We start from the raw sequence: 27,892 nt of genomic DNA, 5'->3' as shown, positions 1-27,892 counted from the left end.
CTTTATAATCTTTCTTCTTCAAATCTTTATGTGTAGTCTTTTGTTCATCAGTGACATTATAGCCATTAATGTCATTCCATTCTTCACAAGATCCCAACCGTCTTGATAGCAGAAGACAACCTTCATCTACTTACACTAATTATCATAATTCTTATCATTCAAGATGAGAAGTTTTGCTGAAAAATGCTCGTTTGGATGAGATGTCATTGCTCTATGCTTACTAAGAATCACAGTCAGCGTTCTAGATACCAGATGTTAGAATTGATCTTGATAGAACAAGATTCATTGACTTTCTTGAATGATCCAAGATTCTCGTTCTTCACTCTTAATTCGAGTGATTCAACCACACCTTTGTTGCAAGACGATTTTCTGGCATAATGATTTGAGAAGAAAAATAATTTTGATGTAATGGGGGAGAAGATATACTTGTGTATTTGTGTGTGTGTGTGTGTGTGAGAGAGAGAGAGAGAGAGAGAGAGAGAGAGAGAGAGAGAGAGAGGGTTATTAAAGTGAAAGGAGAAAATTTTTATTGATCAATCATTCTATCAAATTGAGTTTCTCAAGCTAACTAACTAACTTTAACAAACTGTTATTCAACTCTATCGAATACATATTGCTTCAACTACGACTAGCTGTATTCGACTCTCTATTGAATACATGTACCTTCATTTACTATAAACTGTATTCGACCTGCGGTCGAATACATGTAAATTCAACTATTAGAAATTATATTTGATTCCTACTCTAACAACTATGCTCGACTTCGACCTTGTCGAATCCTGCATCTTACAAACATGATTGACAAAAAAAAATTATATATTTAATAAATTTTTGTGTGGATAAGACTATTGAATTATTTATTGTCATATAAGAACATTAACATTCTAAAAAGTTTCAATAATATTAATTCGATTAAAATATAATAGAGGTTTGTGTTAGAGAAATTATTTTTTAACCAAAATATTATTCTTAGTCTTAGTGTATTTTTCTAATTTATTTTAATTATAACATAATAATCATAGGAATTAAGCTGTAATTGCTGTTACTCATCTAGAATCAGACAAAAATAAGTATATGAATTGTGATTCACCATTTCACCCATTTTATAAAATGGATGGACTCAATTCATTCACTTAATTAAATTTTTCTTAAAATTTGTACAACATTTTTCTTACCCCAAAAAAGGAGTTTTCTTTAATCCAAAACGATTTGAGAGAGATATCACATTCATGATATCATAAGAGCAACACGATTATGCTACTGCTCTTATCTTCACCACTATCCTCTCCCTTACTCATGCAATCTCTTCCATGTAACTCTCTCTATCTTTCTCTAACAAACTTTACTACCTGTCTATGTTTTCAATATACAAAAATCTAGAAACTTTGATATCTCTGTTTGTGAATTTTATGTTTTGTGTTTGTTTTTTATTTCAAAGTTTTAATTTTTGTTGATGGGTCTTTGAGATTTGGATGTGATGCTATGTTTGAATTTTGATGTTGAAGTTCCAACACCCCTTTTCCAAAAACAAAAATAGAGTTGATTTTATGATGCTGTTATTGTTAGAATCTTCAAATTCTGCTGGTTGAAAGTTAAATTCAAGATATATAAGCTAGGTCTTTGAATTACTTGAAGCTTGCATTGTAGCTGTAATGTTAATGGTTTGAAAGAGTTACAACAGATTAGAGATTTGAAGTTTTTGCAGACACTTATAACTTAGAATAATAAGCTTTTTCAGTATGATTCATATTAGCACTGAGTTTTCTATTCTAACAAAGAATTTATTCTGTTTGGCAGCGAAATTTCTTTGTGCTGTACAAGGACAAGGAGAATCAACTCATGGATGCACTAATAAAAACCAAAAGGATTACATGTAAGAGTGACATTCTTTTCTTGAATGGATAATCATTTCATTTGAGTATCCTCCTTAGTGGCGTATTTGTTTGTATGGATAGAGTGCAGGATAGTTCCACATTACATCCTGAGAATGTATTAAGGAGGAAATTTGTGCTTTCTGCTTTGGTCCCAGCTGTTGTTTTCCCAATTTTATCTTCTGATGCGAAGGCGAAAAATATTAATCCGTATAATGAAAAACGCGTGTTACAACAAAATAGGAATATACAAAAACAGAACAATGTACCAGATGACTTCCCAAATTTTATTAGAGAAGGTAATGATCATTGTTTTTTCATACATGGTTATGTCACAGTTGTGTTTTTCTTTTGAAATTTAGTGTTGAAAAGTCAGGTGCCTGATGCGGATATGATATTCTGGTTTGTTAATATCACTTTCAGGTTTTGAAGTTAAAGTGATAGCACCAGATGACTATGTAAAACGTGATTCGGGGCTAATATATCGAGATTTTGAAGTTGGTACAGGTGATTGTCCAAAGGATGGTCAGCAGGTTTTTCTTTTATATTCTTTCCAATCGACTATTTCTTTCTTCGTAATTTTATTTTAATAGGCTGGGAGAATAAGTTCGCACAAATATTAGGCAGTGTGAGCACCAGAATGAGAACTAGAATTGTTTGTATGTAGTATTTTGCAGTGAGCTACTACTCTAAATACCTTGAGTTTGTTGAGATGGGGAAAATTGGAAACCGTTGTTTCAATTTAAGAGGTAGTATAATTTGCTAAACTTTAGAGCAAGGTGTTAGATTGCTACGTTGATGTTCTTAAAATTTGGGTTGGTTCTAACTAAACACTAACAAAACTAGTATATAAGATGAGGAGTCTCCACGTATAGAAACTTATATTTAGGTTCGTTAGCGGTGACCTAATAGTAGGTGGTCGTATGAATTTTCAGTAGACTTCAGTAGCATCTTAGAATTTGGGTTGAGTTGCCTAACAAAACCGTCGTCTTAAGGTGAGAACCGAGAACTGTCTTCACTTATTAAAAGCACATTCAGACCTTATCTCATCCAATATAAAACTCTTAAAAAAAGTATGGAAGGCTTTCTATAGCTTCGAAGCTGTCTCAAAAATATCATTTTAAGCACTGCAAAAATGCATGCAACTTTTAGCCTCTAGACACACTATCCTTTAAAACTTGACTTTAGCACACATATCATGCCTTGCAGGTAACATTTCATTATGTTGGTTATAACGAATCCGGCCGCCGTATCGACAGCACGTATTTGCAAGGCTCTCCTGCCAAAATCCGCATGGGTAACAAGGCATTGGTTCCAGGTAAAAGATCTTTTTTAGTATTATCGTTCCCTTGTGCAGATTGTATGACAAAAAGCATTTATCATTAGCCTGCTTTTATGTTTTTCCACATTTTCTAATGTAGGATTTGAGGAAGGAATTAGAGACATGAAAGCGGGTGGAAAGAGAAGAATCATTATCCCCCCTGATCTCGGACCCCCGGTACATCCCTTATTTTCTTTCATCTCCATTCCCTAATGTACCTTTTACTCTTTTCCATGTTTGATAATACGTAAGTGCGGTGAACTTCATAAAGAAACATGATTACTTTTTTCGGAAAGAAAATACTGAATCATGAGTAGTATGGTGATTGATGTTCTGTATTTGCAGGTAGGGCCTTCGACATTTTTCAGCGCAAAACAATTTGAAGTTTTTGATGTTGAATTATTAAGCATACAAAACTGTGAAAGAAGAACCATAGGATTTTATTCTGATGTTGTATGCAATTGAGATAAGAATGTCATATGATGTATACAGACAGCAAAAATATTCTTTATTGTTTTGGTTTGTAAGCATGTCAATCATCGAGAAAGGAACATATGTAGTATGAAAATACTTAGAAATTTTCATTTGAATCCTCTTATCTTCATTCCATTATAGCTTTGTAGCATAAGCATGAAACTGTACTACATTTGTTTGTACTAAAAACAGATTCACACTAAAATCGTTCATGATATGTCTAGAAAGCCATAATTGTTAATAAGAATGAATTAAATGGTCATTCTTTTTATAAAAAAAATAAACAATGTAAAAAGAAAACCATATCTTTTTTTATTATTTATTTAATTTTATATGATAATTTGATTCATTTCTTTTAACAGTTGAGATTTTTTATAAGACTTTTAAATTTATACTTGATGTCAATAAATCCTCACTGAGTAATTAACTTTACATTTATTGAAATGTTGGATTCTTATTTTTAGATTTGAAAATAAATACGAAAAAAATCATATTTAAAATTATTCTTGGAAATGAAAAGTATCTAATAACAATTTTAAAAACTTAAAAGACTATTGTATTTCCTATCATTGAAACAAACACACCTTTTGATTATCAAAATTTCTCCAAATTTGAATATGCTTTATTTTGAAAGAGAACGTTAGAGTTAAAATATTTATTTTTGATAAAATCAAATTCATAATATTAATCATTAAAATTATTCTTGCTGCTGAATAATGTTTGAAACTGTTTCTTGATTTTAATTGATGAAGAATCTTGTAGTAGTTTTAGTAAACATATTGGTTGATAATGTGGTTTTTGCATGATTTCTTAGCAGTGAAGGTTTTGCGTAATTTGCGAAAATGAGCTGGGATTTGGAGATAAATACCGTATTCAAGAACATCAATGCCCCTGTTCTTGAACCTTGGGAAACCGGCCGGATCAAAGAAACGATACCAATTGATCGGCGCAACTCAAATGAGGATGAAGATGTTGATATCATGACGTGCGATAACTCCGGCGAAGCTTTGATAGTGCCAGATCCATTTGAAGAGAGTTCTGGCTCCTTTGGTGATACAGAACCAAATGCTGCTCATGCTTCCTTCGGTGATCCAGAAGTCCAATCGCGAATGTATGCTGACATCGCTTCCTCGTCAATGCGCGATGATCCGGATGAACCACTCCGACAAAGGTACATTTCACCGACTAATCGTCCATGTCATAGAGATTCGACAAAGTTTTATGTTTACGATTTTTTGTATTGATTTAACCATTTAGAAGTAAAAGGGTGACAACAGCTCATTGGAGAAAGTTCACAAGTCCTGTTATGTCGCGCTGTAAGTGGATTGAGTTGAAACTGAAACGAATTCAGTCTCAAGCGCGTAAATATGAAAAAGAGCTCGCGGAACTCGATCATAAAAAGCAATTTGATTATGCACACTTAAGATTAGATGGCTGTGAAATCAAATCAGTACCTAACGTGATATTTTCTGTAGTGTATTTTCTGATAGTTATTACGAGTTGATGCGATGATTCATTTAAATTTTCAATATAAAGTTTGAGTAAAGTAACATTTTGGTCACGTTACTCTAACGTGACAAGAATGACACGAAACATTCACTCGTGACGCGAGTTTCACGCATAGTATTGCACAATCACAAGCGATGATGATTAGTCATTCTATTACACAAGGATTGAAAATTAAACAGGATTCAATTTCTTCAATGTCATTCTCTTGGTAACTTTAACAGCAATGAGAGCCAAAATCGTAGCGGTTGGGACAAAGATAACATCAGGTATGGATTTCATGAGACTCAGCTGAGGCAAAGATTGTCCTGATCTTTTAGCTACCATAGCTGCCGGAGGTGCAACGATTCCGGTGATCATCATAGAATCATCGACTTTACTGATATTCACATTCTTAATCATGAAATCAGTGAAAATTTTGTTCTTGTCTTCTTCCTCTGATTTATGCCATAGTTTAAAAAAGTCCTGTTTTTTTTTTTGTTGCAAACATGTTAGTTAAGGGAAGGTGCAGCAAATTTTTTAAGAATAAAATAAAAATGATTAAAGAAATAGTTAATTAATTTACCTCAATTTCCTTGTTTGATGGTGCATCATAATGCTTACCAGGCAAGGCCATGTTGATAGTGCTATGAACAAAATAAAAAAAAATAAAAAAATTGATATCAAGTGTTTTACATTTAATTAAAATTGATGAGAAGTAAAATGATTATAATTTCCATTGAAATGACATGCTTACTTGAAGATATCAAGAATTGCAGTGTGGAAGGCATCAAAGTTTTTGATTTCTTTCTTCATAAATTGATCATACAATGCTCCAGATACAAAACTTAAAGTTTGGGAGGCTATTCCCTCACCTAAAATATCACAAATTATTGAGCAAATCAAAATCAATAATAATATCTTAATCACATATCAGATAAAACACCGAATATGATATTGACACAAACATTCTGACACTAATCATAACATAAAAAAATATCATAGTCATATTCATGTTAGATACCGAACAAAATGTCGGTGTTATGTAGATGATAATAGAGAAAGAAAACAAAACAAAAGTTAGCAAGGTAGAAAATGAAAGAACATGATACCTGTTCCTCCCATGTAACTCATGACCATCCCCATAATGTTTTTGTATTTTTTGTGAATGAATGATTGACTACAAAAGCTAGAAACTATGAGATGACAAATGCATATATTTGTACATTAATGTGGGCCAAAAAAGTGAGTATATTTGTTTCTTTGGTGAAAGTAAAGTATTCTTGTTCATAATTTAATTTATGTTAAATTCTTGGCTTGGAAAGAACATGTGGCCTAAAGATTCTATATAAAATATAAGTAAGGATCATTTTTTTTTTTTCGCAAGGTTCTTAATGTACTGGTCCATCTTATAAGCCAAGCCCATTTTAGGGAGAAACAAAAACTTGATGTTCTAACAAATGAACTGCACCAGACCACTAGTGTTTTGATGTTCAACTCTAATTTTGTTTTTTATAACTATTGTCTTATTAAAGACTGAATAAAAAACAGACCAATTCCCTCTTAGAAGAAACCTATTTTTTTTTTTATATAATAAAATTAGAAAAAGATGGTTAACATCATTTATCCAATTAAGTTATACATACATATGACATCGTTTCATTTATTTTGTTCATTAATTAGAAGTATTGTAGAGTTTCATGTAAATGTGCCAATAAGATTGTATCTAATTTTAGGGTTGGTATAATGGTGAAGAATTAGATTTTAGGAGGAGTATTCGTGGTGCGGTTTATGCGGTTTTGACGATAAAAATTATTTAAATTGAAAGAGAGAGAAAAAATATGTGATTTGATTTGAATGACTTTTAAAAATAAAATCAAGCAATGTGGTTTGATTTTGTTGAGTTGTTTGTTTTTTTATAAAAAATTTATTGAGTCATATATATACTTATAGAGAACAACATAACTTTGTATTTAGTCATTCCTATATTATCAAATACATCAAAACTCATCATATTTGAACAAAAATTTCTTATTCAATATACAAAAATCAGACTAGACAAAAGTGGAATAAAAAACAAAATATTAGCATAAACAATATTCAAGACATTATAATAAAACATAAAAAATAGAAGAGATTAGAGAATATGAAAAAGAAAGAATATAAGAGAGGCAAGATTAAAGAAGAAATACGCGATAAAAATATAATTAAAAGAGAAAACAGTAACATAAAAATGTGAAGATGAAAAATAAAGAACATAAGAAATGAGAGATTAGAGTAGAAGAGACGAGACGACATGGCAAAGAAGATGAGAAAAATGTGTGATACTATTAGTAGAGATTTGAGAAGGTTGAAACTGAAGTTCTTAAGTGTGACTAAGAGAAAATTATTTATAATTGTAAGGTTAAAACATAATAGGTTTGCATTTTGGATTGGAAGTGAGATAAATGAAGTTTGGGTTGTAATATAATGCGATTTGTTTTGGTTTACTTCGGTTTGCAAAATACAAATCACAAATTAAACCGAACCGCGAAGTTTTGTTAAAAATGACACAAACATACCCGAACCAAATGCAATTTTTTTGCAGTTTTGATTTGGCAATTTCTATTGAGTTTGTTCGATTTTAAACACCTCTACTTAGGACCGTGCTTCTCTCAAAATCTCTCTCAAAATCTCAAGTTCGATTACTACAAAATACAAATAAATTTTGTATTAGGCCATATCCGAACAGGTTAAAAAGAACTCCCGCAAGTGGATGAAAGCATTTATCCCATTTGAATTAATACTCCCTCCATTATCTTTTATAAATAAATTTTTACTTTTTATATTCATTAAATAAATAATATATATGAGATAGATCAACTATTTAATGGATGATAAAAGATAAAATTTAATTATAAAAGAAAAGGGATAGGTCGCAAATCCGTATACCAAGTTTTAAAAAATAAAATAATATATGACAATATTATTATTTAATTATTTTCAAAAAACTGGCTTTAGATTATTCTCAAAAGATAAATAGTTATAATAGCAATAAGCCTGTTTTCTCAAGTAATGGAAAAATATCATTAAAATTTACTTTATTATTTTAAGTTTTTTCAACCTTACTGCCGTACTCATAAATTTGAAAATTATTTATAAAAACTAAAATGGCTAATTTCACCCCTCTAAAGCCATTTGTTCAAAATCCAATTGATTGTTAAAAAATAATCATAATAATTATTAAAACCCTATTCAATATATTTGATCTCTATTTGAAAGCTGGAATTGTTTCACATAATAGGAAGTAGTATCACAATACTATTATGAATTTCTTGAAACTTTTCTTAGTTGCTTTAGCTCCAGTTTTGAACACTTTGTTCATTGCTGTTATTGGGGCTGTTCTTGCACTTGACAACATTGGCATACTCAAAAAGAATACTAAAAAGCACCTCAATATTGTAAGTTTCATTCATTTGTAAAATTTAATTATTTCTCACATATTATAAATTTCTTATTTCAAAACTCTCCCAGCATCTCATATATTTTTTTTGAATAAAATGATTTGAGCAGAGAATTTCAGTGAAAGAAAAGCATTAACAGAAAATACTTATTGACAAAATATGATTTCTAATATTTAGTTATGAAATTAGATATTGTTTTCTTTCTAATTTTTGCTAATAATTCATTTTGTCTATGAACTTAAAACATAATATTTTTTTTAATTGTTTCCAACTCTTATTTTTGTTGTACAGATTGTATATTTTGTCTTCACTCCAGCTCTTCTTTATAGCAGCCTTGCTAAAACTATAACTTTGAGGAGCTTGGGAATGCTGTAAGTTTGTACTATTTATTATAATTTTCATTTTATACATATTGTTGGGTTCAATCGTGGGTGATTTAGTTTCATATTTATTATGAAAGGTATAATATTAGATATATAAGAGATGTGATCCATATAACTAATGTCTTAAGGATTATGGTGGAGATATGACATATCTCTCTCTCATGTGACCTTATAACGTGTGAAATGTTGTTTCTCCTAATTTTTCCAAACTTCATAACAAGTGGTTTCAAAGTCTTGGTTCTTCCTAATGGAGGAGGGGGAGTTGAATCTTATTTATAGAATGTGAGAACTCATACTTATGGGGAAAATTGTTAGGTTCAAATATGAGTAGTTAAGTCTCACATCTCTTATGAGTGAGTAGAGTTTTGAGTTTATAAAAGAGGTGGTGTATATAACTATTCTTAAATTCCTGAAAGGGCATGTGATGTCTCCCTATCCTATAGTTCCAAACCATTAGTCTCGTTGCAACATTATTTGATCTTCCACGTAAAAAAAGAATAGTGGTGTTGTGAAAGTGTTGTTTTGAAAACATTTTGGCTAGAAAAGACTTGATACTTAAGTGTGTTTGTTGTGACTTCACTTCTCTTTCTTGAGAATCTCTATGGAAATAGTTTCTAGTATGGTTACAACTTCAATCACAAGTTCAGCTATGAAATTTAGGCTAGAGAAAGCTAATTGAAGAATGATTTTTGTCTCTTAAAAAATTCAAATGAAGATTGTGTTGATACAATCAAGATCACACAAAGTGTTAATTAGTACATGATCGTCTATTGTCTTTGATGCAAGTTGTTTTATGAGATTATGTTGTTGATTGAAGAACTTCCCTCCAACATAGAAATTACACCATAAATTTTCAACATAATTTTCGACACGAGGAAATAATTGGAGTGGTTTAATTTCAAGCGAAGTGTATTCTTTTGGTTGAGTATGATAGTTTTTTTAAACTATGATTGTTACTGAAGATAATGTGAAAAATATTATAATGGTATAACTTCAAGTAATTATACTTTTTATGATGAACAATGATGATTCTTTTGAATTATAATTGTCGGTGAAGACAACGTTAAAACTTTATAGTCATGTAGCTTAAAATTATTATACTCTTTATGGTGGAGTATGAAATATTTTGAATGTTGTGAGGTATAGTTAGAAATTTGCTTTAGAGATTTTGAGTGTCATCGTGTGGTGGTTGATGGTAGTCCATGTGTTGTAACACTTTTCATATAGTGTTTTTTTGTTGTTGTCATTTGACAACAACCATAGTTTTTTTTATGTCTCCATATTGTGATTTCGTTCTTTTATTTTCTATACGGAGGTTGTCCTAAAAAATGGTGGAGATGATGTACCTTCTTATGGTCTTGAAGAATTGTTCCCATTGTCAAATAGGATTCCTTGGACTCCCCATTAAATGGTATCAAAGTAGTTTGACTTGGACGGGAGCGGGAGATAGATCCCTTGTTGAATCATGCTATAGGATGTGGAAAATACACATTTATAGGAAAAATTATTGGATTTAAGTGAGTGATTAAGTCACACATCAAATATCAATGTGAATAATGTTGGATTTATAAGAGAGACGACCTATATATCTAATATCTTAAAATTTTGGATAGAGACATGATGTCTTTCTCTCTTATGATCCTAGAGTATTGGTCATATTTTTGCTCCCGCCTTCGTTGGATTCTCCAACACAATTTTTATGTTCTTTCTCATTATTGATAGAAAAGCGAATGAATCTAAGATAAATATGAGAGTAAGATTATACAAAAGTACAATAAATAAACAATAGAACCTATATATATATATATATATATATATATATATATATATATATATATATATATATATATATATATATATATCTAATATCTCTTGAGAGTAAGTCATAATTTTTTTTGTTTATTTTGAAATCTTGGTTGGAAATTTTAGAATTTGGAAGTGAAGAACCAAAGGATGTTTTTGACATAATCTCTAGCATCATAAATAGAATTAGATTTTGGATCGTACGAAGGATTCACAGGGTGAGAAGAAAAAAAAGAATAGTCATACAAAAGCTAAATTATCAAGATATCGTTAGGAAATTGATATTGGACTAAAGATAATTGAGAAGTATGAAAAGTAAAATAAAACTTATAAAAAAATAAGGGCCTGTTTGAAACACTTTTCAATTTTAGTTCTTAAAATTTGTTTTTCAAATCTATTTTAAAAAACTATTTTTAAGAAGAAAATTAACAAAAAATTTGTTTGATAAAATAATTTTTAAAAACTGTTTTAAAAATATGAAAATGAAAAAACTTATTTGATAATCTAATCTTTTAAAATCACATTAATGTTATTAATGAAAATTATAAATTTTTTATGTTTTTTCTTCAAGTTTTATAATACTAAAAACTAAAAAGTGAGAAGCAAAACACAACTAAACTGTTTCACTTTTTTACTTTTAAAAACTGAAAAATAGAAAAGAGTTTTTAAAAACACTTTTGCAAAACATTATATTCAAACAAGTTTTTAAATTTTAAATTTTCAAAAACTAAAAAAGAGTTTTTAAGATGCATTTCAAACAGGACCTAATATTTTTACTCTAACAATTATGTTTTAACACAAGAACGTCGGTGAATGATTGAAGAAAAAATCATTTATAAGAAATTCAATACAAAGATCACTATCAAATATTTAACTTTAGCGTGAAATTAAGTTTCAATAAAAGATTCACTAGGTATAAATTATTTCCATCTAATTGGTTATACAATTTAGAAGAGATGCTTAATTCACACACATATAAGAGGTGCTTATTTATTTAACGAATTATGTAGGTGGTTCATGCCATTAAATATTCTTCTAAGATATATAATTGGAACAACTCTTGCATGGATTCTCGCCAAAATAACTAGAGTTCCTCGTCATCTTCATGGCCTTGTAATGGGGTGTTGTGCTGCAGGCAGGTTTATGTACACATTCATATTATTTTTTTCTTTAATCATCTCTTATAACATGAACAAATATTTATTTTCTATCTTATCATTGATCGTTTAACAATTGATGTATGCAGGAAATCTTGGATCGTTGCCTCTGATCATAGTTCCAGCTATTTGTAAAGGAAGAAGTCACCCTTTTGGAGATGTGGATGCTTGCTATCGTAAAGGACTAGCATTTACTTCCCTAACTATGGCAGTATGTCACACTAACTCAAATTCTTTAAAATTTATAACTATAGGGGTATAATAGAATTAGTGTTTATAAAGTATTTAAAATAAATAAAAAAATATTTTTAATATTTTCTTATTTTTCAGGTAGGACACATTTATGCTTGGTCTATTGTGTACAATATTCTTCGCATATATTCACCTAAGATCAATATTGTCAAATTTAATGATAACAAAATAAATATAGAAGTTAATAATTTAGAAAATATTGCAAAATGTTCGGCAAGAACATTGACAACGACTGAGGAAAAATCAATGTCTAATGGTTGCGTCGATCGGCCTGAGATAGAATGCAAAGTGATCGATGATGAAGAAGAAAAGGTTGATATGTTTTCTTATATATTTTTTGAATGATTTAATAGAGATAATAATGCTTAATATTTTCAACGAATTCACAGGTACAAGAAAAATTGAAGAATATGAAGGCACTACAAATATTATTAAGCGACAAGATCAATTTGAAAGAACTATTTGCACCTGCCTTGTGGGGAGCGGTATATGTCCATAATTCTATTGTTTTTCTTTTAGTATTTTTCTAATGATTCTAACTAATCCATTAGTTTACTTATAAGCTTAAGAGAGATAATATTATCTATCTTTATTTAATAATATTAATGCAGATTTTTGGAGTAATAGTTGGTATAGTTCCTCGGTTAAAAAAAGTACTAGTTACTGAACATGCTCCTCTCCATTTTGTTCAGACCTCTGCAATCATGTTAGGGTGAGAATCTTCTACTATTTATAAAGACGGTCATAATAGAAATTAGACAAAATATATTTTTTGACCTCTTAATTATATTTTTGGATTCAGATTAATCTCTTAATTTTTTTTAGGGATGCCTGCATTCCGTCAACGATCTTGTTAGTTGGCGCAAATCTTTTAAATGGTAATTAATCAATCATCACTAACATGTCTTTTTTTTCTCTTCATTTTCCTCTATATAAACATGTACTATATTTAACTAGTTGAATGAGATGATACATTTTAGGTTTAAAGGGATTAAGAAAGAAGATTCCACTTGTGGTAGGCATTATTGTGGTGATATATATTGCATTACCAACAATAGGTATATGCATTGTGAAAGGTGCAGTTCATTTCAACTTCATAAGCTCTGATCCATTATATCAATTTGTTTTACTACTTCACTACGCTGTTCCTCCTGCAGTGTCCGCAAGTAAGTCGTTTAACCAAAATCAATTTTATAAAATTAAATAAATCAAACTCATTTATGTCTTTCACTGAATAATCCAATATACTCTAAATAATGTTATCAATGTGTTAGGTACAATGACTCAATTGCTTGGAGTTGGTCAAAGTGAATGTTCACTTATTATGTTTGCAACTTACTCATCAGCTCCAATTTTGCTTACCCTTTGGTGCACAGTCTTCATGTGGCTTGTGTTGTAAACTATAGATTATCTAAACTAACACTAAAGGAAAAGTTGTAGAATGAATTTATCAACATAATGTGAAATGTTAATTTGAAATATTAAGGATGGTTTATCTTAAGATCAATAATATAGACTCTCGACCATAATTAAATGACTATAAATTCTTTTTTTACAGTAACTATAGAAAATGTCTGGTACCTCGTACTTAAATATAAAACTTACAAATAAAAAAATCATTGTTCAAGGTCACTCATAAAATTTTTAACTGCAATAATTATTTCTTTTTATCAAAACACTTTTATTATTTTACATACTTTAATTAATAAATAAAAAAAATTATGAAAAATAAATGTAGATAATAATAATAATAATAATAATAATAATAATAATAATAATGTTATCATCAATATTTTATAATTATGTCAACAGAGACTTATATATTGATAGTTTAAGTAGGGGTGTTCATGGGTGCGGGTAGACCTGCGAAATCATCTATCCAAACCAAGCCAACCCACTAATTACCCGAACCCATTCATTTACGGGTATATCCGACTCAACCCGTATAGATTTGGTTCGGGTATTGGGTTTTAGTTTCTAAACCCGTGAACCCAACCCATTGACGTGACATAATTAGTTATTATTATTATTACTAGCGTTCAGACGGATACTCCCATGTCCGTCTGTCCGCTTTTTTTAATGCGCACAGCCGAGAAAAATAAATATTTGTTTTTCTTTTTATGAAGTTTCTATTGTAGGTCGCATTAAAAATAATATTATTACATTTTGAAAATGGTAAATAAAGATATTCAAAATTATATCGAAGTGTGCAAAGTAATATTGATACTGTGTAATCAATGACGTTCTTTAAGAGGAATGTCGAACATGAAATCTCTATTCGAAGTATTTTCTTTTTCCCTGCAATTGTTTTCCGTAGTAAAGAAAAAATGTAAGACTCTTAAATTAGAATTTTTTTAAAGAAAAAGATAGTAAAATTAATAGTAAGTAGTGTAATCAAGTTTTTGCTTACCTTATAAAGATTCGAATCAATTCTTCGTATATTCATTTATCAATGCGCTCTTGAGATTTAAAAAACTACAAATATACGACGAAATGTCATATTATCAAAGAAATACATTCAGAACACTTGACTCGTTTGAATATAATATGAGTTTATTACGACACAAATAATACCTGGAGAATGGAGATACTTTGTTTTAGTCTAGATTTGGTAGAACAACAATTATAACTTGTTTCTGAATTACCTGAATTTCTGGTAAATAAGGAAAACAATGGACTTAGTAAATATATATGGTTTTATTTACATAAACCACAAATAGCAGTTAAATTCATGCATTCAAAAATAATCTAGAGTAAAAATATTCTTAAATGAATTAAATAAAAACCTCTCCATCCTTTGAGATATTATTTCTCTTTTCACCATTTTCCAATATTGTGTTTTATCTGTTATCACTGTGGAGCTTCAACCGATAGAGTAAATTTTCAAACATTTGACCTGTTTCAATAAGGATGATAAAAATGTTACTGAAAGAGTGATGAAAGTGCAAGAAACAATTTTTTATACGTATTACGGAAAAGGTAAATACACCTTATTGTCGAGTTTGCCGATGGATGAAATACTTTGTTCATCCTTTCATGTGTTCCATTTATCTTCAAAGTCTGTTATCTAAAATTTATTGCATAAGAATAGTGAGAATAACTATCACCCCATTTATATCTAACATAAAAGCATAAAATAAATAATTAAGTATAACTTATTTTTATGTCGAAGCAAGTTTCAACATTCTTTCGTCTCAACTCCTTACATAATTGAAAGATTTCACCGTGTTCTAGTTTGGCTGTATATTAAAACAAAAGAAAATTATATTTAATTATCATCTATACCTATATATAAAGGGGATACAATATTTTGGAGTGACTTTTATTTTTTCCAAAATCATCCTTATTTAATCTTTTAATTTTTTAATAAATAATAAAACAAAATTGTGTGATAATAACTTCTTGGTAGTTACCACTTGAATTTACAACAATATAACCTCCATGTTCTTCCATTTAGTAGTTACAAATAATGTATCAATATAACTTCTTGGTAGTTATCACTTGAATCTACAAAATTACTATTTATTTGCAAAATTTGTTCAGTTTATTTTTTTGTATTGTATTCGGATTTTAACTGATTCTGTAAAATCTAAAATGATTTTCCTATATCCCAATTTTCTCTCCTTTTGATTTTTATCTCCCTTTGAGTTCTTCATATTACTTAAACCATCATACTTGCTTTAAAGTTGATTTTAAGGAGGAAAGTTGAGAAATTTGAGAAATGATTTATCTATAATTGATAAGTGATTTAGCACTGAACTTTTACTTTCATCATTTAAGTTTTTTTTTTGTCTTTCTAATTATTATATTTCATTTTACTTGACCGTAATTGTTTTTAAAATATATTGAATTATTAGTTAATTTTTATGTTTTATACTAAAGTTGTGTTGTTATATGAGAAACTGATTTTTCCCTTTATGTGTTGTTTTATTGCACATGAACTTATAAATAACTTTTTGAGATAAAAAGAGAAGGAGATGGAAAAAAGGGAAGATTTTGGATTTTCAGTGACATCAACATGGAAGCTATTATCAAGAGAAATGTAGAATATGGCTGCCAACCCCCAACACATTGATACTAACTGGAGAGATCTTTCACGTTGGTGGCATTAATGACCGTACGACATATATTTTTCTCAATTTCTCACAATGTTAACACAAAGATGTCAATGTTTTCACATTGATCAAATTTAACATTAGTATGATGATCAAGAAGAAACAAACTCATTATAATGATAGCGACAGATAAGCCCATGTTTTCTTTTTTGTTTTTATTTGAGATTCAGTGTAATGATCAACTATTGCATATTCTCATTGATGATTTATTTATTTGTATTATATGATATATCTAAATCTATGTTCACAATTTTCTTCTTTAAGTTCTACTATTAATTGTTTTAAAGAACAAATATAACATGCCTATAATTACTAAATTTGCTAAAACATATAGTCTATTATTTCATTAAGTTTGTTGATTCAATTTATTTTACATTATTATATTTCTGATTTTTACGGCATATAGTATTACATAATAGATGATTAATGATTACTATTTGTCATGTTAATGACATTTATCTTGAGATATTTTTTCTACTACAAATCCTTCTATCTATATTTAACTCTGATTTATACAATTTTCCGTCTTTCTTTTCTATTTAGTTAAAAATTGAAATAGATTTATGGACAAAAAATTGTTTTACATGTGTGCATACTAAAAAGGCGGAGAAAGATTATAAATTAAGATAAATAATATGAGAGATATGATACTAAGAAAAAGAATAGAAAACAATTTAAAACAATTTAGAATTTAACAACTTATAAGTATAATATGATTTTTAATTATTATAATATGCCCTTTACATTATTAAATTGGTTCCTAGAAATTAACACTGAAGTATTTCAGAGAACCTATGACATCTTACTTTAAATTCTAATAAATTCTAATTAGTGTATCTATAACTATCTATAATGGGGATAATATATTTTGAAGTGACCTATTTTCATTCCAATTATATATTTATTCCAACCGACCCATTATTCATGGATTACTCTTACTAATCAAAATATTCAACTTCCTCATTTAATTTAATTAAAACAAATAGTATTATCATGAGTACCATACACAATACACTCATCAAAAACAAATTAAAAATTAAAAATTAAAAATTAAGAGAGAGAATGAAAGCGAAAAAGAAGAAAAAAATGCATGTTCTTAGTATTGGATTTAGTGATTCAGAAGTTTATTACCGTCTTTTAAAAATTTAATGCAGGCTTCCCAATTGAGACAAGTATGATCAAGCAAGATGTGGGGCGTAGAAGTTTATTTGATCATTTCTTATTTTGACATGATTTTCGAGATACGGTGGTGCATAAGATGAGATTTTCGAGATATGGTGGTGCATAAGATGAGATTTTCGAGATATGGTGGTGCAAAAGATGATAGATTATGGATTTGTTGACTATCAAGTGTTTTTCGTATAACGTTGATTATGTACTACTTATTATTTTCATGATTATCAAACATTTTCATTTTTTATCATGTTTCATAGATTTATTGGCCACAGTAGCATCCGACACTCTATTGCAAGTGAATTAAATACCAATTATATTTGCAGCATTTTTGCTGTTGTTCTTTATAATGTTGGTCAATAGTGTGAAATGAAAGGAAAATAATATATTTAGAAAAAAAATTAGAAAATAAAAATAGATACTCAAATGAAAATAGGGAGAAATTTAATAATACAAAAGATAAAATTGGTTGGAAAAGATAGGAATATTTATTTATTTATATATAATTAAGATGATAAATATTCACTTTCAATATGTTACAGTAAATTATTATTTAAATATGTGTGTGTGAGAGAGAGAGAGGTGTTCCGCCTTTTTTTAAGTTGATTTCTCAAATTTAAGTCATAATTTACTAAAACATGTTGAAAGTGAATATATATCATCTTAATTTTATTTTTATGAAATGTGTCAAAGTAATACTCTTTTTAACATTACATATGTGAAAAATATCATAAAAGATATACACACGTAAGCGCAATAAAAAAAGCGGACATAGGGGCACGAGAGTAAAAACAAAAACTCGGTGTAGCGCAATAAGGAGACTTGAAAATGGCCACGAGCTCAAATTAGATTTTCTTGATCCCATATTGCTTAGCTGAGATATATTTTGAATGTATTCTTTGATGATATGATATTTCTTCATGTATTTGTAGGTTTTTTAAATCTCAAGAGCGCATTAATAAAAGGGTGTATGAAGAATTGATTTGAATCTTTATAAGGTAAAAAAAAGCTATATTACACTACTTACTATTAATTTTACTATCTTTTTCTCTAAAAAAAATTCTAATTTGAGAGTCTTACATTTTTTGTTTACTATGGAAAATAATTGCAATGAAAAAGAAAATACTTCGAATAAAGATTTCATGTTCGACATTCCTTTTAAAGAACGTCATTGATTACACATTACCAATAGTACTTTGCATGCTTCAATATAATTTTGAATATCTTTGTTTACCATTTTGAAAGTGTAATAATATTATTTTTAATATGACGTACAATACAAACCTCATAAAAAGAAAAGCAAACATTTATTTTTCTCTGCTGTGCGCATTAAAAAAAGCGGACAGACAGGCACGGGAGTGCCCATCTGAACGCTAGTCTATGATATAAAGAATACAATATAAGCTTGATATGTCGTGTAACCAAAATGGGAATCAACGTGTGAGCAATTTTTTCAATGTACTTAATAAATACCCGTGGGTGCGATAAAAGAATTTGTTTGTAGACTATATTTTTTGTGTAGTCACCATATTCTCCTTTCAATTTTCCTTCCCTGGTCAAAACTCTTGTTGTAGTCTGTGAAACACCCCTGGATAAAGCCACATATAACTGTCCATGATTAAAAACATGTTGTGGAAGATATATTCCAACATTTGGAATGGTTTGTTCTTCTGATTTATTTATTGTAATTACAAAACTTAGTCACACAGGAAACTGCTTTCTACTAAGGACAAAAGGCAGTCCATCACTTGCAGATGTTTTTATTTTAATTATGGGCAAAAAAAATGTTTTCCTGCGTTGCTTCCTGTCAAGATTTCCACATCCAACATATTCATAAATAAACCACGACACAATAATCGGGTCCCATTACACAATCCATATCTAGGATCTAGATTTCGTAACAACATCAATGGTGCACCCTTTTTTATCTTTAGAATATGTGGTGGCAAACTACCTTGTGCAATTGAGTTTAAGAATTCTTGCTGGTATAAATTATGATTATCTCCTTCAACCTCGTCAAATGATAACAAATTATGTTCTTCTCCTGGAAACTGATCGATAATCATATCATTCAATTTCTGGACATCATCATTTATTGGTGTCAAAATAGCTCTTTGTACCATACATGGGGCATCCCAACCATGCAATTCTAAATTAGGAAAACTATGTTGGATAAGTACTTGTATGGAATGTTCACCTTCCCATGGGATTGCAATATGTAAAGGTAATCTCACCATGTCATCTGGTTTGGTAGGTTCAACACCATCACCAATGCGAATAAGGAATTATGCAAACTCTTGATCATGTAATGATCGCATATTTTGACACAAACGCAAAATCTTGGTATGATTCCATAAATGAGACTGAATAATACACGCTGAAATCATTTGTGCCTTAGTACCTTTTCTTACAACAGGAAGAACTTGACGAAAATCTCCCCCCATGATCAGAACTTTTCCACCAAATGGAGCACTGTTGCTACAAATGTCTTGTAATGATCGATCTAAGGCTTCCAAACAATTTTTATTTGTCATTGATGCTTCGTCCCAAATTATTGTGGCAGCAACTCTAATGAGATTTGCAAGATCCTTTTGCTTTTGAATACCATAAATGGAACTCGGTTGAATATCAATAGGTATCTTAAATCGAGAGTGTGCAATCCTACCACCGGGTAACAATGTTGCAGCTATACCAGATGATGCAGTTGCTAAGACAATTTCTCCTCTACTTCTTGAACTTGCCATTAATGTTCTATAAAGGAATGTTTTACCTGTTCCTCCTGGACCATCAACAAAAAATACCCCACTGTGTTTTTGAACAATTACATTCATAATGGTGTTGAATGCAATCATTTGATCATTATTTAACTTAGCAACAAATTCAATATCTTCATTGGGGACATCGACCGCTAACTCCTCTTGTATGATACTTGGAACTGCACCTCTGTCTATTGTATTAGGGGGTAAATATGGGAGATCATAATCTTCAATCTTTTTACCGTGCAGGTTTAAGAGTTCATTTAAGTCCTTAAACAACATATTAGTTAAGTCTGATTCCACAACATTGTTAGCTGTTTGATAATCCTCTACCATATGTGTAAAAAACTCTTTCCAAAGGCCTCTAACATCAGTAGGTTCACAAAATATTAAAATCGTCACGAGTAACCTCCGTAAAGCATATGGCATTCGGAGACTCATAGCCTCAACCAAACAATCATGAATACTATGACCAGTCTCTAGAAATCCCCTATCCTTGACTGATTTTTTGAATGTACTGAAAGTCATGCCATTATTTGTAAGAAGATATTCCCAACTGGTTGGACCTGTGACATGAGATAACAACAGTCACAAGTAAAACTTATCTCCCTCCGAAGGTGATACCGTATAGATTCTCCCAATAACTTTTCTTGTTGATCGTCTATGATGCCATTCCATATCCCGCTTGTTCCAACAATAATGCTTTGGAATCTCTCTATATAGATACTTTCTTTCTTGTGGATCTCGTAGGTTCAATGCAAAGAATTGTGTGAGCATTGTTTTGGAGTTGCGTTCATTATTTAACACATCTACAATTTGTTGATGATCATAAAAGCGCACTTGATGGCGGTTCGACAAGTGGATATGCAATCTTTCAACCGAAGGATATAATCGGTAAAGAGTGAATCGAAATATTTTCTATAATGCCTCGGGAGCACAAATCCATCTTGCGTCAACATATTGTTGAACTTCATCCATGTATGGTCCTTTATGAACCTCCATAGCCACACGATCAGGGCCCTTGTACACATATTTGTATAGATACTTGATACTTTTAATGCTACTGCAAATATCTACATTGATGTGATAGTCATACTTTAACAGTAACCAAGGGTTATAAGGAACCACCCATCTATTATCGATAGACCTATCTTTACCTAACGATACAGACTCATCAACCCTTCTCCTATACTCGGGATATGAGTCAGTGCCTTGACGTGTTTCATCCAAGAATTGTTTGGGATACCTTTTTATACAATGTCCATCTTTCATACATGGAGACTTTCGGTTGATTATGCCGCAAGGTCCGGGATCATATGTATTACAATAGCTTCATGCAACTGTGGTTCACATTCTAATTTAGGTATTTATGCTCTTACCATACTACCATAATCTTTTGGGTCACGCAACTTGTCGTTACTTTCTAAGACCAACAACATATGCACATGCGCCAATCCTCACTTTTGAAATTCAGTGACATACATGTAGCTTTTAACTTTACCTAAGACTCCTTTATCAATAACATCATCCTTCAATTTCTCGAATTTCGAACGAAATATCCTTATTAGCAAATCTGGACGATCTTGTGGTGTTTGAAAAGGCAAAATTTCTGATGGTATCTCACTCCAAGAAGGATTGCATGTCATTGTTAGAAAAATATTTGGTTTACCGCCATTAAGAACAATAGCCATGCCATCTTCATGACGTTGTGTCATGTCTCGACGACCGTCAATAAATGGTGATGGCAATATTGTTCTTTTTCCAATGTTCTTTACGATGATTCATGAAATGCATTAGTATTAGAATATATGAATGATTAGCATTAGAAGTACAACTAATTATTAATCTAAAACTGTATATTATGCTATATGAATTTGTACCTGCATTAGTTTCACCAACATGCAAAGCATCATGTAAACCTTGGTACAATTCAGAACGTATATCACTTTGGTGCTCTTTAATCCACCATAATCTCCCTGATTCAATTTTGACATAATTGTCTACAATATATTGTTGCAACAGTCAACCCGCATTTAATAACACTGATTAATCATTTGGGCGAATCTACAGTTGATTGAAAAAAATGTTGGTGCTAAATGTAAAGTTTTTTAAAGAACGCTTAGCTAAGTAGATTATCTACTAAAATTAATCCAAATTCACCTGAAGCATGTAACTCTAGTATGCTCGACATGACACTCTTCGTCCATTGCAATTTGTCGTGTTGATGTCCCAACCATGCGTCCCAAATGGAAACAATACAGGGTATTGCAAAGGATCATAATATCCCTTTGTCTCTTGAACTTTCTTGAGATTTCCATCACAATGAATGACATTAATATCCCTTCCATAATCCATAGAATCTGCATCACATTCAACAATAATTGTCACAACTTGTTCAACAGTTGGAAGATTGTATTGATGGTGATTACTTGGACGCTCCTTAAGTATGAGGCTACATTCACTGATATTTGGAAGTATTGACAATTGCTTGAACCTAATTATAAAAGGATTAAACTAATGGAGCATTTTCTGTAATTTGTGAACTACATTTTGGTGCAGCTGTGGATTTTCCTGCATTCTATTATGTAGCTCATTATCGGTGTCGTAGATGTATAGTTGTAAGAAACGCGACATGACACCCTCATTTGGATAGAAACCTCTTATGTTATGGTAAAAAGCACCTTGAGCACGAAATGTGTATATACCACGACCAGATGCAAGAATATTCTCATCAATGTGAACACCAATTGAAGTGAATGAAAGCACATGGTTATAACTTTGAATATGTTGCCTAAAATGTTTTCCTTCAGCTGAACCATCCAAAAATAATTGTTGTAATTCTATATGAGCATTAACTCGTGAGAATGATACCTTTCCACCATTACAACACGTGTCACGTGATTCATGATGAAACAATCTTCCATTGCAGTGTCTACAGGTAATTGGATGAGGCAACCGGGATTTTGCCATCATCATATTATTTTTGAAATTTCGAGCAATATTGTGCTTTGCTCGAAAAGCATGTCCTGATTCTACAGGCAGGAGTTTGATATTGATTACTAAATATTATCTAAAATCTAAAATACAAATAAAAAATGTATGCAAGATGCCTCAATTATTATATTTTAATATTGCATAATTTTAAATTTTATGTCACATGAGCAAAGGCTACATTTATTTGAAGCAAAAAATTTATGAACATACCTTGAGGACGACGTGATAATGCACCCTTTTCTCTGGCGTCCATGTTAACGTATGATATTACTGCATCCTCCAAAGCTTCATCAACATCCATGCCATATGATACAAAAATAATAATTAATATATATACATTTGTAAAAATTAATACTCGCATACTTAGAACTATATCACTTATACCTGTATCGGATTGACTCGTGTTGTTTCGTTGATTAGGTGATGTGCAATTACGATCTGCGGGTTTAAATACATAAAATGAGATATGACGAAATCAAACAAAAATATGAAATGTAATATATATATATATATATATATATATATATATATATATATATATATATATATATATATATATATATTGATCATCACCAACCAAGTGCAACATCATTAACATGTGTAATTCTACTTGGGTCGGCTTCACTGTCATGAGCTCCTTGAAAGTGTGATCTTGGAAAAGTAATATTTGTAAAATTTTGAAATGGAACTCTCGACTGACTGTTTATAGGGCGAGATGTTTGAGCTTGTTTCTCTTGCTCTTTTCGCCGCCTATAATTTTTACGTCGTCTCGACAAATTGTTTTCTCTCTGCTTGTTGCTCATATTTTGTCTCCTCTTCCTTTCATTTTCGGCCCTTCTTGACCTCTGTTGTTGACTTGATATTTGACGGGTATTATTTTCCATTTTATTAATGTAATTGTCAACTGGAAACTATACCGAATCCTCTGCAAAAACAATTGATCGAAAACCGATATATCATCAGAAGATGATTTAATATAAATTTTCTTCTTCAATCACTACATATCATAGACTAAATAAAATTAATTATGCATGTTATAAGTTATCTATTCCTATATATAGATGGCATAATTTATCTTTAGTTCTTTTTAAATAAATAACACAATATAATTTAAAACATTGTGTACTTGGTAATTATTTTCATACTATATACTAATTTAACTTGATAAATAATTTACCTTAAAATTAAAATTAAAAAAAAAGTATTCTATAAGAGAGAATAAAGTCAAAATGGAATGAAAAACAAATATGAAAGAGCATATCACAAAGTTGATTATACAAATATTTTGAAGTTATATTCGTTTGTATTTTGTTATTTATCCTTTCTTATTTTTGTTAGTGGTGTGGGGTGTTTCTATATGTATCTTAAATGATCAATGGATGCAACAAATTCTAGTCACATTATATTGTTCATGTGTCTACAAAATATGCACTTATACTTGTCAATGAGTTTAACTTATTACTTGCATGTCAGTCACGTGTGAAAGAAACATTTATACATGTTACTACCTAGGCTCCATTTTTTACTTCATCTCTTAAAAGTTTACACTTTTCTCAAGTTTAGTTTATCCATTCTTCAAAACATCTTTATCCTTTAGAACACAACTACTCACCATGACTTGCTCCAATCCTAATCTCTCACTTCTTGCATCTCTATGTGCTTTCCTTTTCCTTTCTAATCCAGCTCATTGTAGTGATACTTTTCTTCTCTCTAACACTTTCTATTCCCTCACATTTTAAATTTTTTTTTAATCTTTTTTGGTTACTTTTCCAGAAACTTTAAATTATTTCAGTAACTTCAATTGAGCCATGCATCTTTTTCATGTTTCTGCATGAAACTTTGAGGGTTTTTATAAGAACACCACACAATTTCAAGTATACTATAAATTTAAATATGTTGTTGATTTCCGCAAATAACCTATTTTGTACTTTTTAGTCATAATATGTTGCATGACGTACATAAATGTTGATAAATTGATGTTAACGTTAACACTACAACAGATGAAGTCATAATATAAGAATTTAATTATTAAAAGTGAAATAATTATAAATAGATATAAGTGATATTTTTTAGTGAGATTTCATTTCCATTTTTTTTCACGTAATATTGAATTTACGCATTCAAAATAATTTTAATAATTGAATTATTTCTACTTAATCTAATACTGTTAAAATATATTAAATATATCACTTATGTAATAATTATGTAATATATTATTGTATTATACTTTATTTAAAATACGTTAAAATAAGTGTTGCAATGAATAAGATGAGTTTATTATTCAAGTTATGAAAATATATTATAATAAGCATTACACTTTGTACTTAATAAACTTTATTATTTTAACATGTAACTTCTTGGTCAGAGAAACAAAATAAACTTCACTATTCCCTCTTTATAATAAAGTTTTGAAACCATTATGAGGCGTTATATTGTAATATCGAATATTATATATATATATATATATATATATATATATATATATATATATATATATATATATATATATATATATATATATATAATATATATATATATATATATATATATATATATATATATATATATATATATATATGATATTCTCTGTTTCTTTTTAAATGGTTTTATCAATTCAGTATTTATTTATTATGGTAATAAATAGTTATGAATGTACATTAAGAATGATTAATATGTTATCCCTCAATAAACTCCCATTATTAAATATGATTAATATGGTATCTCTCAAGTTAATAAAAATTGTCAGGTGGAAATAATTATACAATATGTATTTTTCTATTTTTCTTCTTCTTCTTCATCTCTACTCTAATATTTTACTATATATTGTTTTCTTCTTCATCTCTACTCTAATATTTTACTATAAATCATTGATCCGCTGTCGCGCACGGGTCAAAATGAGTAATTAGAAAACTGTAGTTTAGCGGAAGCGACAACTCGAGTATCATATCGCAAGGATTCTTGTATTATTGTTAACCTAGTGAAATTGATTTAAGGGGGGTTTATGTTTTAGTGGTCGATTTAGAAAACAAAGCAAAAAAAAATTAAAATAATCGATTATAAAATAAGTCAATCTACTATTTTCGGTTCCGGCTAATCACTGGTTTTTACCTACCAATTTCCTAAGCGGCTTCGATCTCTATTCGATTCAAATTTGATTGACAATCGTAATACATATATGATAGATTTATATTCCTATATTCTGAATTAAGAAAACGGATAAATACAATCGTGAATTAAGCAAACACGATTTACAAACGCAATTTAACAACAAAGCGACGAAAACGACGATTAATCGTTAGGAATGCAATCATACGAATTTAATCAAAACCGTTCCATAAAATACAGATTAAGCAAATGCAATTTCATAGAATAGAATTGAAAGAGAACGAAATTAAATTGATAGAATAAAAACCTCAAAGCCTTGGAAATTCGATTACAGCAGATTGACTCTAGGAGATTAGTTCCTCTTCATGATCGCGCAAAAGCAAAAAGTTATTGTGAATAATGTGTATTTGCTACAGTACCGTGACTGCCCTTTTAAATAGAATAAGGGTTTCACTTATAATTCAAACTGGGCCGGAAAACCTAAATTTGGCCCAACAAATGGCCCAAAAGAAATTATTTCCTAAAGTATGAAACTTCAATGAATTATTTGAGACGTCTGCACTCCGAATCAGCTTTTGGCTTCAACACGAAAGTTGTATCCCTTTCTCTTATCTTTCCAGTGCATGTTAGAACGCGCAAAACGGCATCCTGTAACTCATGTTATGATCTAAACAGTTCACATGTATCAAATAGCCGCTAAAAATGAAAATAACAAACGAAAATAGATTAAAGGCAAACATGAACTTAAATCTAAAAACATAATAAAATATTAAAATAAGTAAAATAAACTATATAAATGCCTAAATACAATTATAGAAGAATGTGCATCAAAATGCACTGATCAAATTCCCCCACACTTGAACTTTTACACTTCGAGCAAAATTATAATTTCAAAACAAAAGGAAAGAAAACAGAGCATGCACTTCCCAAAGTTTTCAAGATACAAGGTATAAGCATAATTCTATGTCTAAACTTCAAGAACATGGTGTTAGTAAGCAACGTTTTGTGATATTCAAAGCAGATAAAAAAACAAATTACCAAAAAGTACATCAACAACGGTAAGATCCTCACAGGATATAATTCACTCAACTCTCAAGTGTTTAGATTAACTGTTTACACTCAAAGCACAACATAAAAATTAGTACTACCATAAGCTTGAAAGGACTCTAACATCCACAGTTGAAATACATGCACACAAAAATCAAAAGGACTTTTATTTGGTTGTAACGTGGCCAAGGTAAGGGTGAGATAAATCCTAAGGGGTACTAGGCTAAAATTCAAAGAGATAAAAGAGACTTGAAAGAAACTGCGGGAGTTGAATTTATAAAATATTTCATTCACTTGAACAATTTTATAGTAATTGTTTTCTCTTCTCCTTCATCTTTTTATTCTTTTTTTTGAAGGAGTATGTATTGATATGTATTGAAATACTACAAACATAATTTCTTTTTTTTCTTCCTCTTATCCTTCTATTTTTTCTTCCTCTTATCCTTCTATTTTTTCATTCCTTTTTTTTCTTTTCTATTTTCTTTTTCTATTTTTTTTTCTTTTTTTGCCATC

The 27,892-nt window shown here is 29.8% G+C and overlaps 4 protein-coding genes across 4 annotated transcripts; 2 read left to right on the top strand and 2 right to left on the bottom strand.

Moving 5' to 3' along the window:
- Nucleotides 1-1,136: 1,136 nt before the first annotated feature.
- On the top strand, nt 1,137-3,790 carry LOC127076738 (peptidyl-prolyl cis-trans isomerase FKBP20-2, chloroplastic). Its single transcript, XM_051018503.1, has 7 exons — nt 1,137-1,312; nt 1,798-1,873; nt 1,956-2,170; nt 2,295-2,404; nt 3,081-3,189; nt 3,293-3,369; nt 3,538-3,790. The coding sequence occupies exons 1-7, from the start codon at nt 1,255-1,257 to the stop codon at nt 3,655-3,657; spliced, it is 765 nt and encodes a 254-aa protein (XP_050874460.1). The 5' UTR covers nt 1,137-1,254; the 3' UTR covers nt 3,658-3,790.
- Nucleotides 3,791-5,178: 1,388 nt separating this feature from the next.
- Nucleotides 5,179-6,407, bottom strand: LOC127076737 (uncharacterized). Its single transcript, XM_051018502.1, has 4 exons — nt 6,264-6,407; nt 5,909-6,026; nt 5,738-5,798; nt 5,179-5,637 (listed from the first exon to the last, which is right to left on the bottom strand). Exons 1-4 carry the CDS (start codon nt 6,295-6,297, stop codon nt 5,347-5,349), a joined length of 504 nt encoding a protein of 167 aa, XP_050874459.1. The 5' UTR covers nt 6,298-6,407; the 3' UTR covers nt 5,179-5,346.
- Nucleotides 6,408-8,456: 2,049 nt separating this feature from the next.
- LOC127076736 (protein PIN-LIKES 3) lies at nt 8,457-13,588 on the top strand. Its single transcript, XM_051018500.1, has 10 exons — nt 8,457-8,591; nt 8,886-8,965; nt 11,791-11,915; nt 12,027-12,148; nt 12,268-12,505; nt 12,577-12,674; nt 12,801-12,901; nt 13,015-13,067; nt 13,170-13,355; nt 13,464-13,588. The coding sequence occupies exons 1-10, from the start codon at nt 8,457-8,459 to the stop codon at nt 13,586-13,588; spliced, it is 1,263 nt and encodes a 420-aa protein (XP_050874457.1).
- Nucleotides 13,589-19,762: 6,174 nt separating this feature from the next.
- On the bottom strand, nt 19,763-20,761 carry LOC127138199 (ATP-dependent DNA helicase PIF1). The gene has a single exon (XM_051064590.1). The coding sequence runs from the start codon at nt 20,759-20,761 to the stop codon at nt 19,763-19,765; it is 999 nt and encodes a 332-aa protein (XP_050920547.1).
- Between the last annotated feature and the right edge of the window lie 7,131 nt (nt 20,762-27,892).

Source organism: Lathyrus oleraceus, chromosome 4 (assembly GCF_024323335.1).
Source record: "Lathyrus oleraceus cultivar Zhongwan6 chromosome 4, CAAS_Psat_ZW6_1.0, whole genome shotgun sequence".
Classification (NCBI taxonomy): Eukaryota; Viridiplantae; Streptophyta; class Magnoliopsida; order Fabales; family Fabaceae; genus Lathyrus; species Lathyrus oleraceus.
The sequence above is the reverse complement of the archived record's forward strand: the minus strand, read 5'-3'. Positions and strand labels throughout refer to the sequence as shown.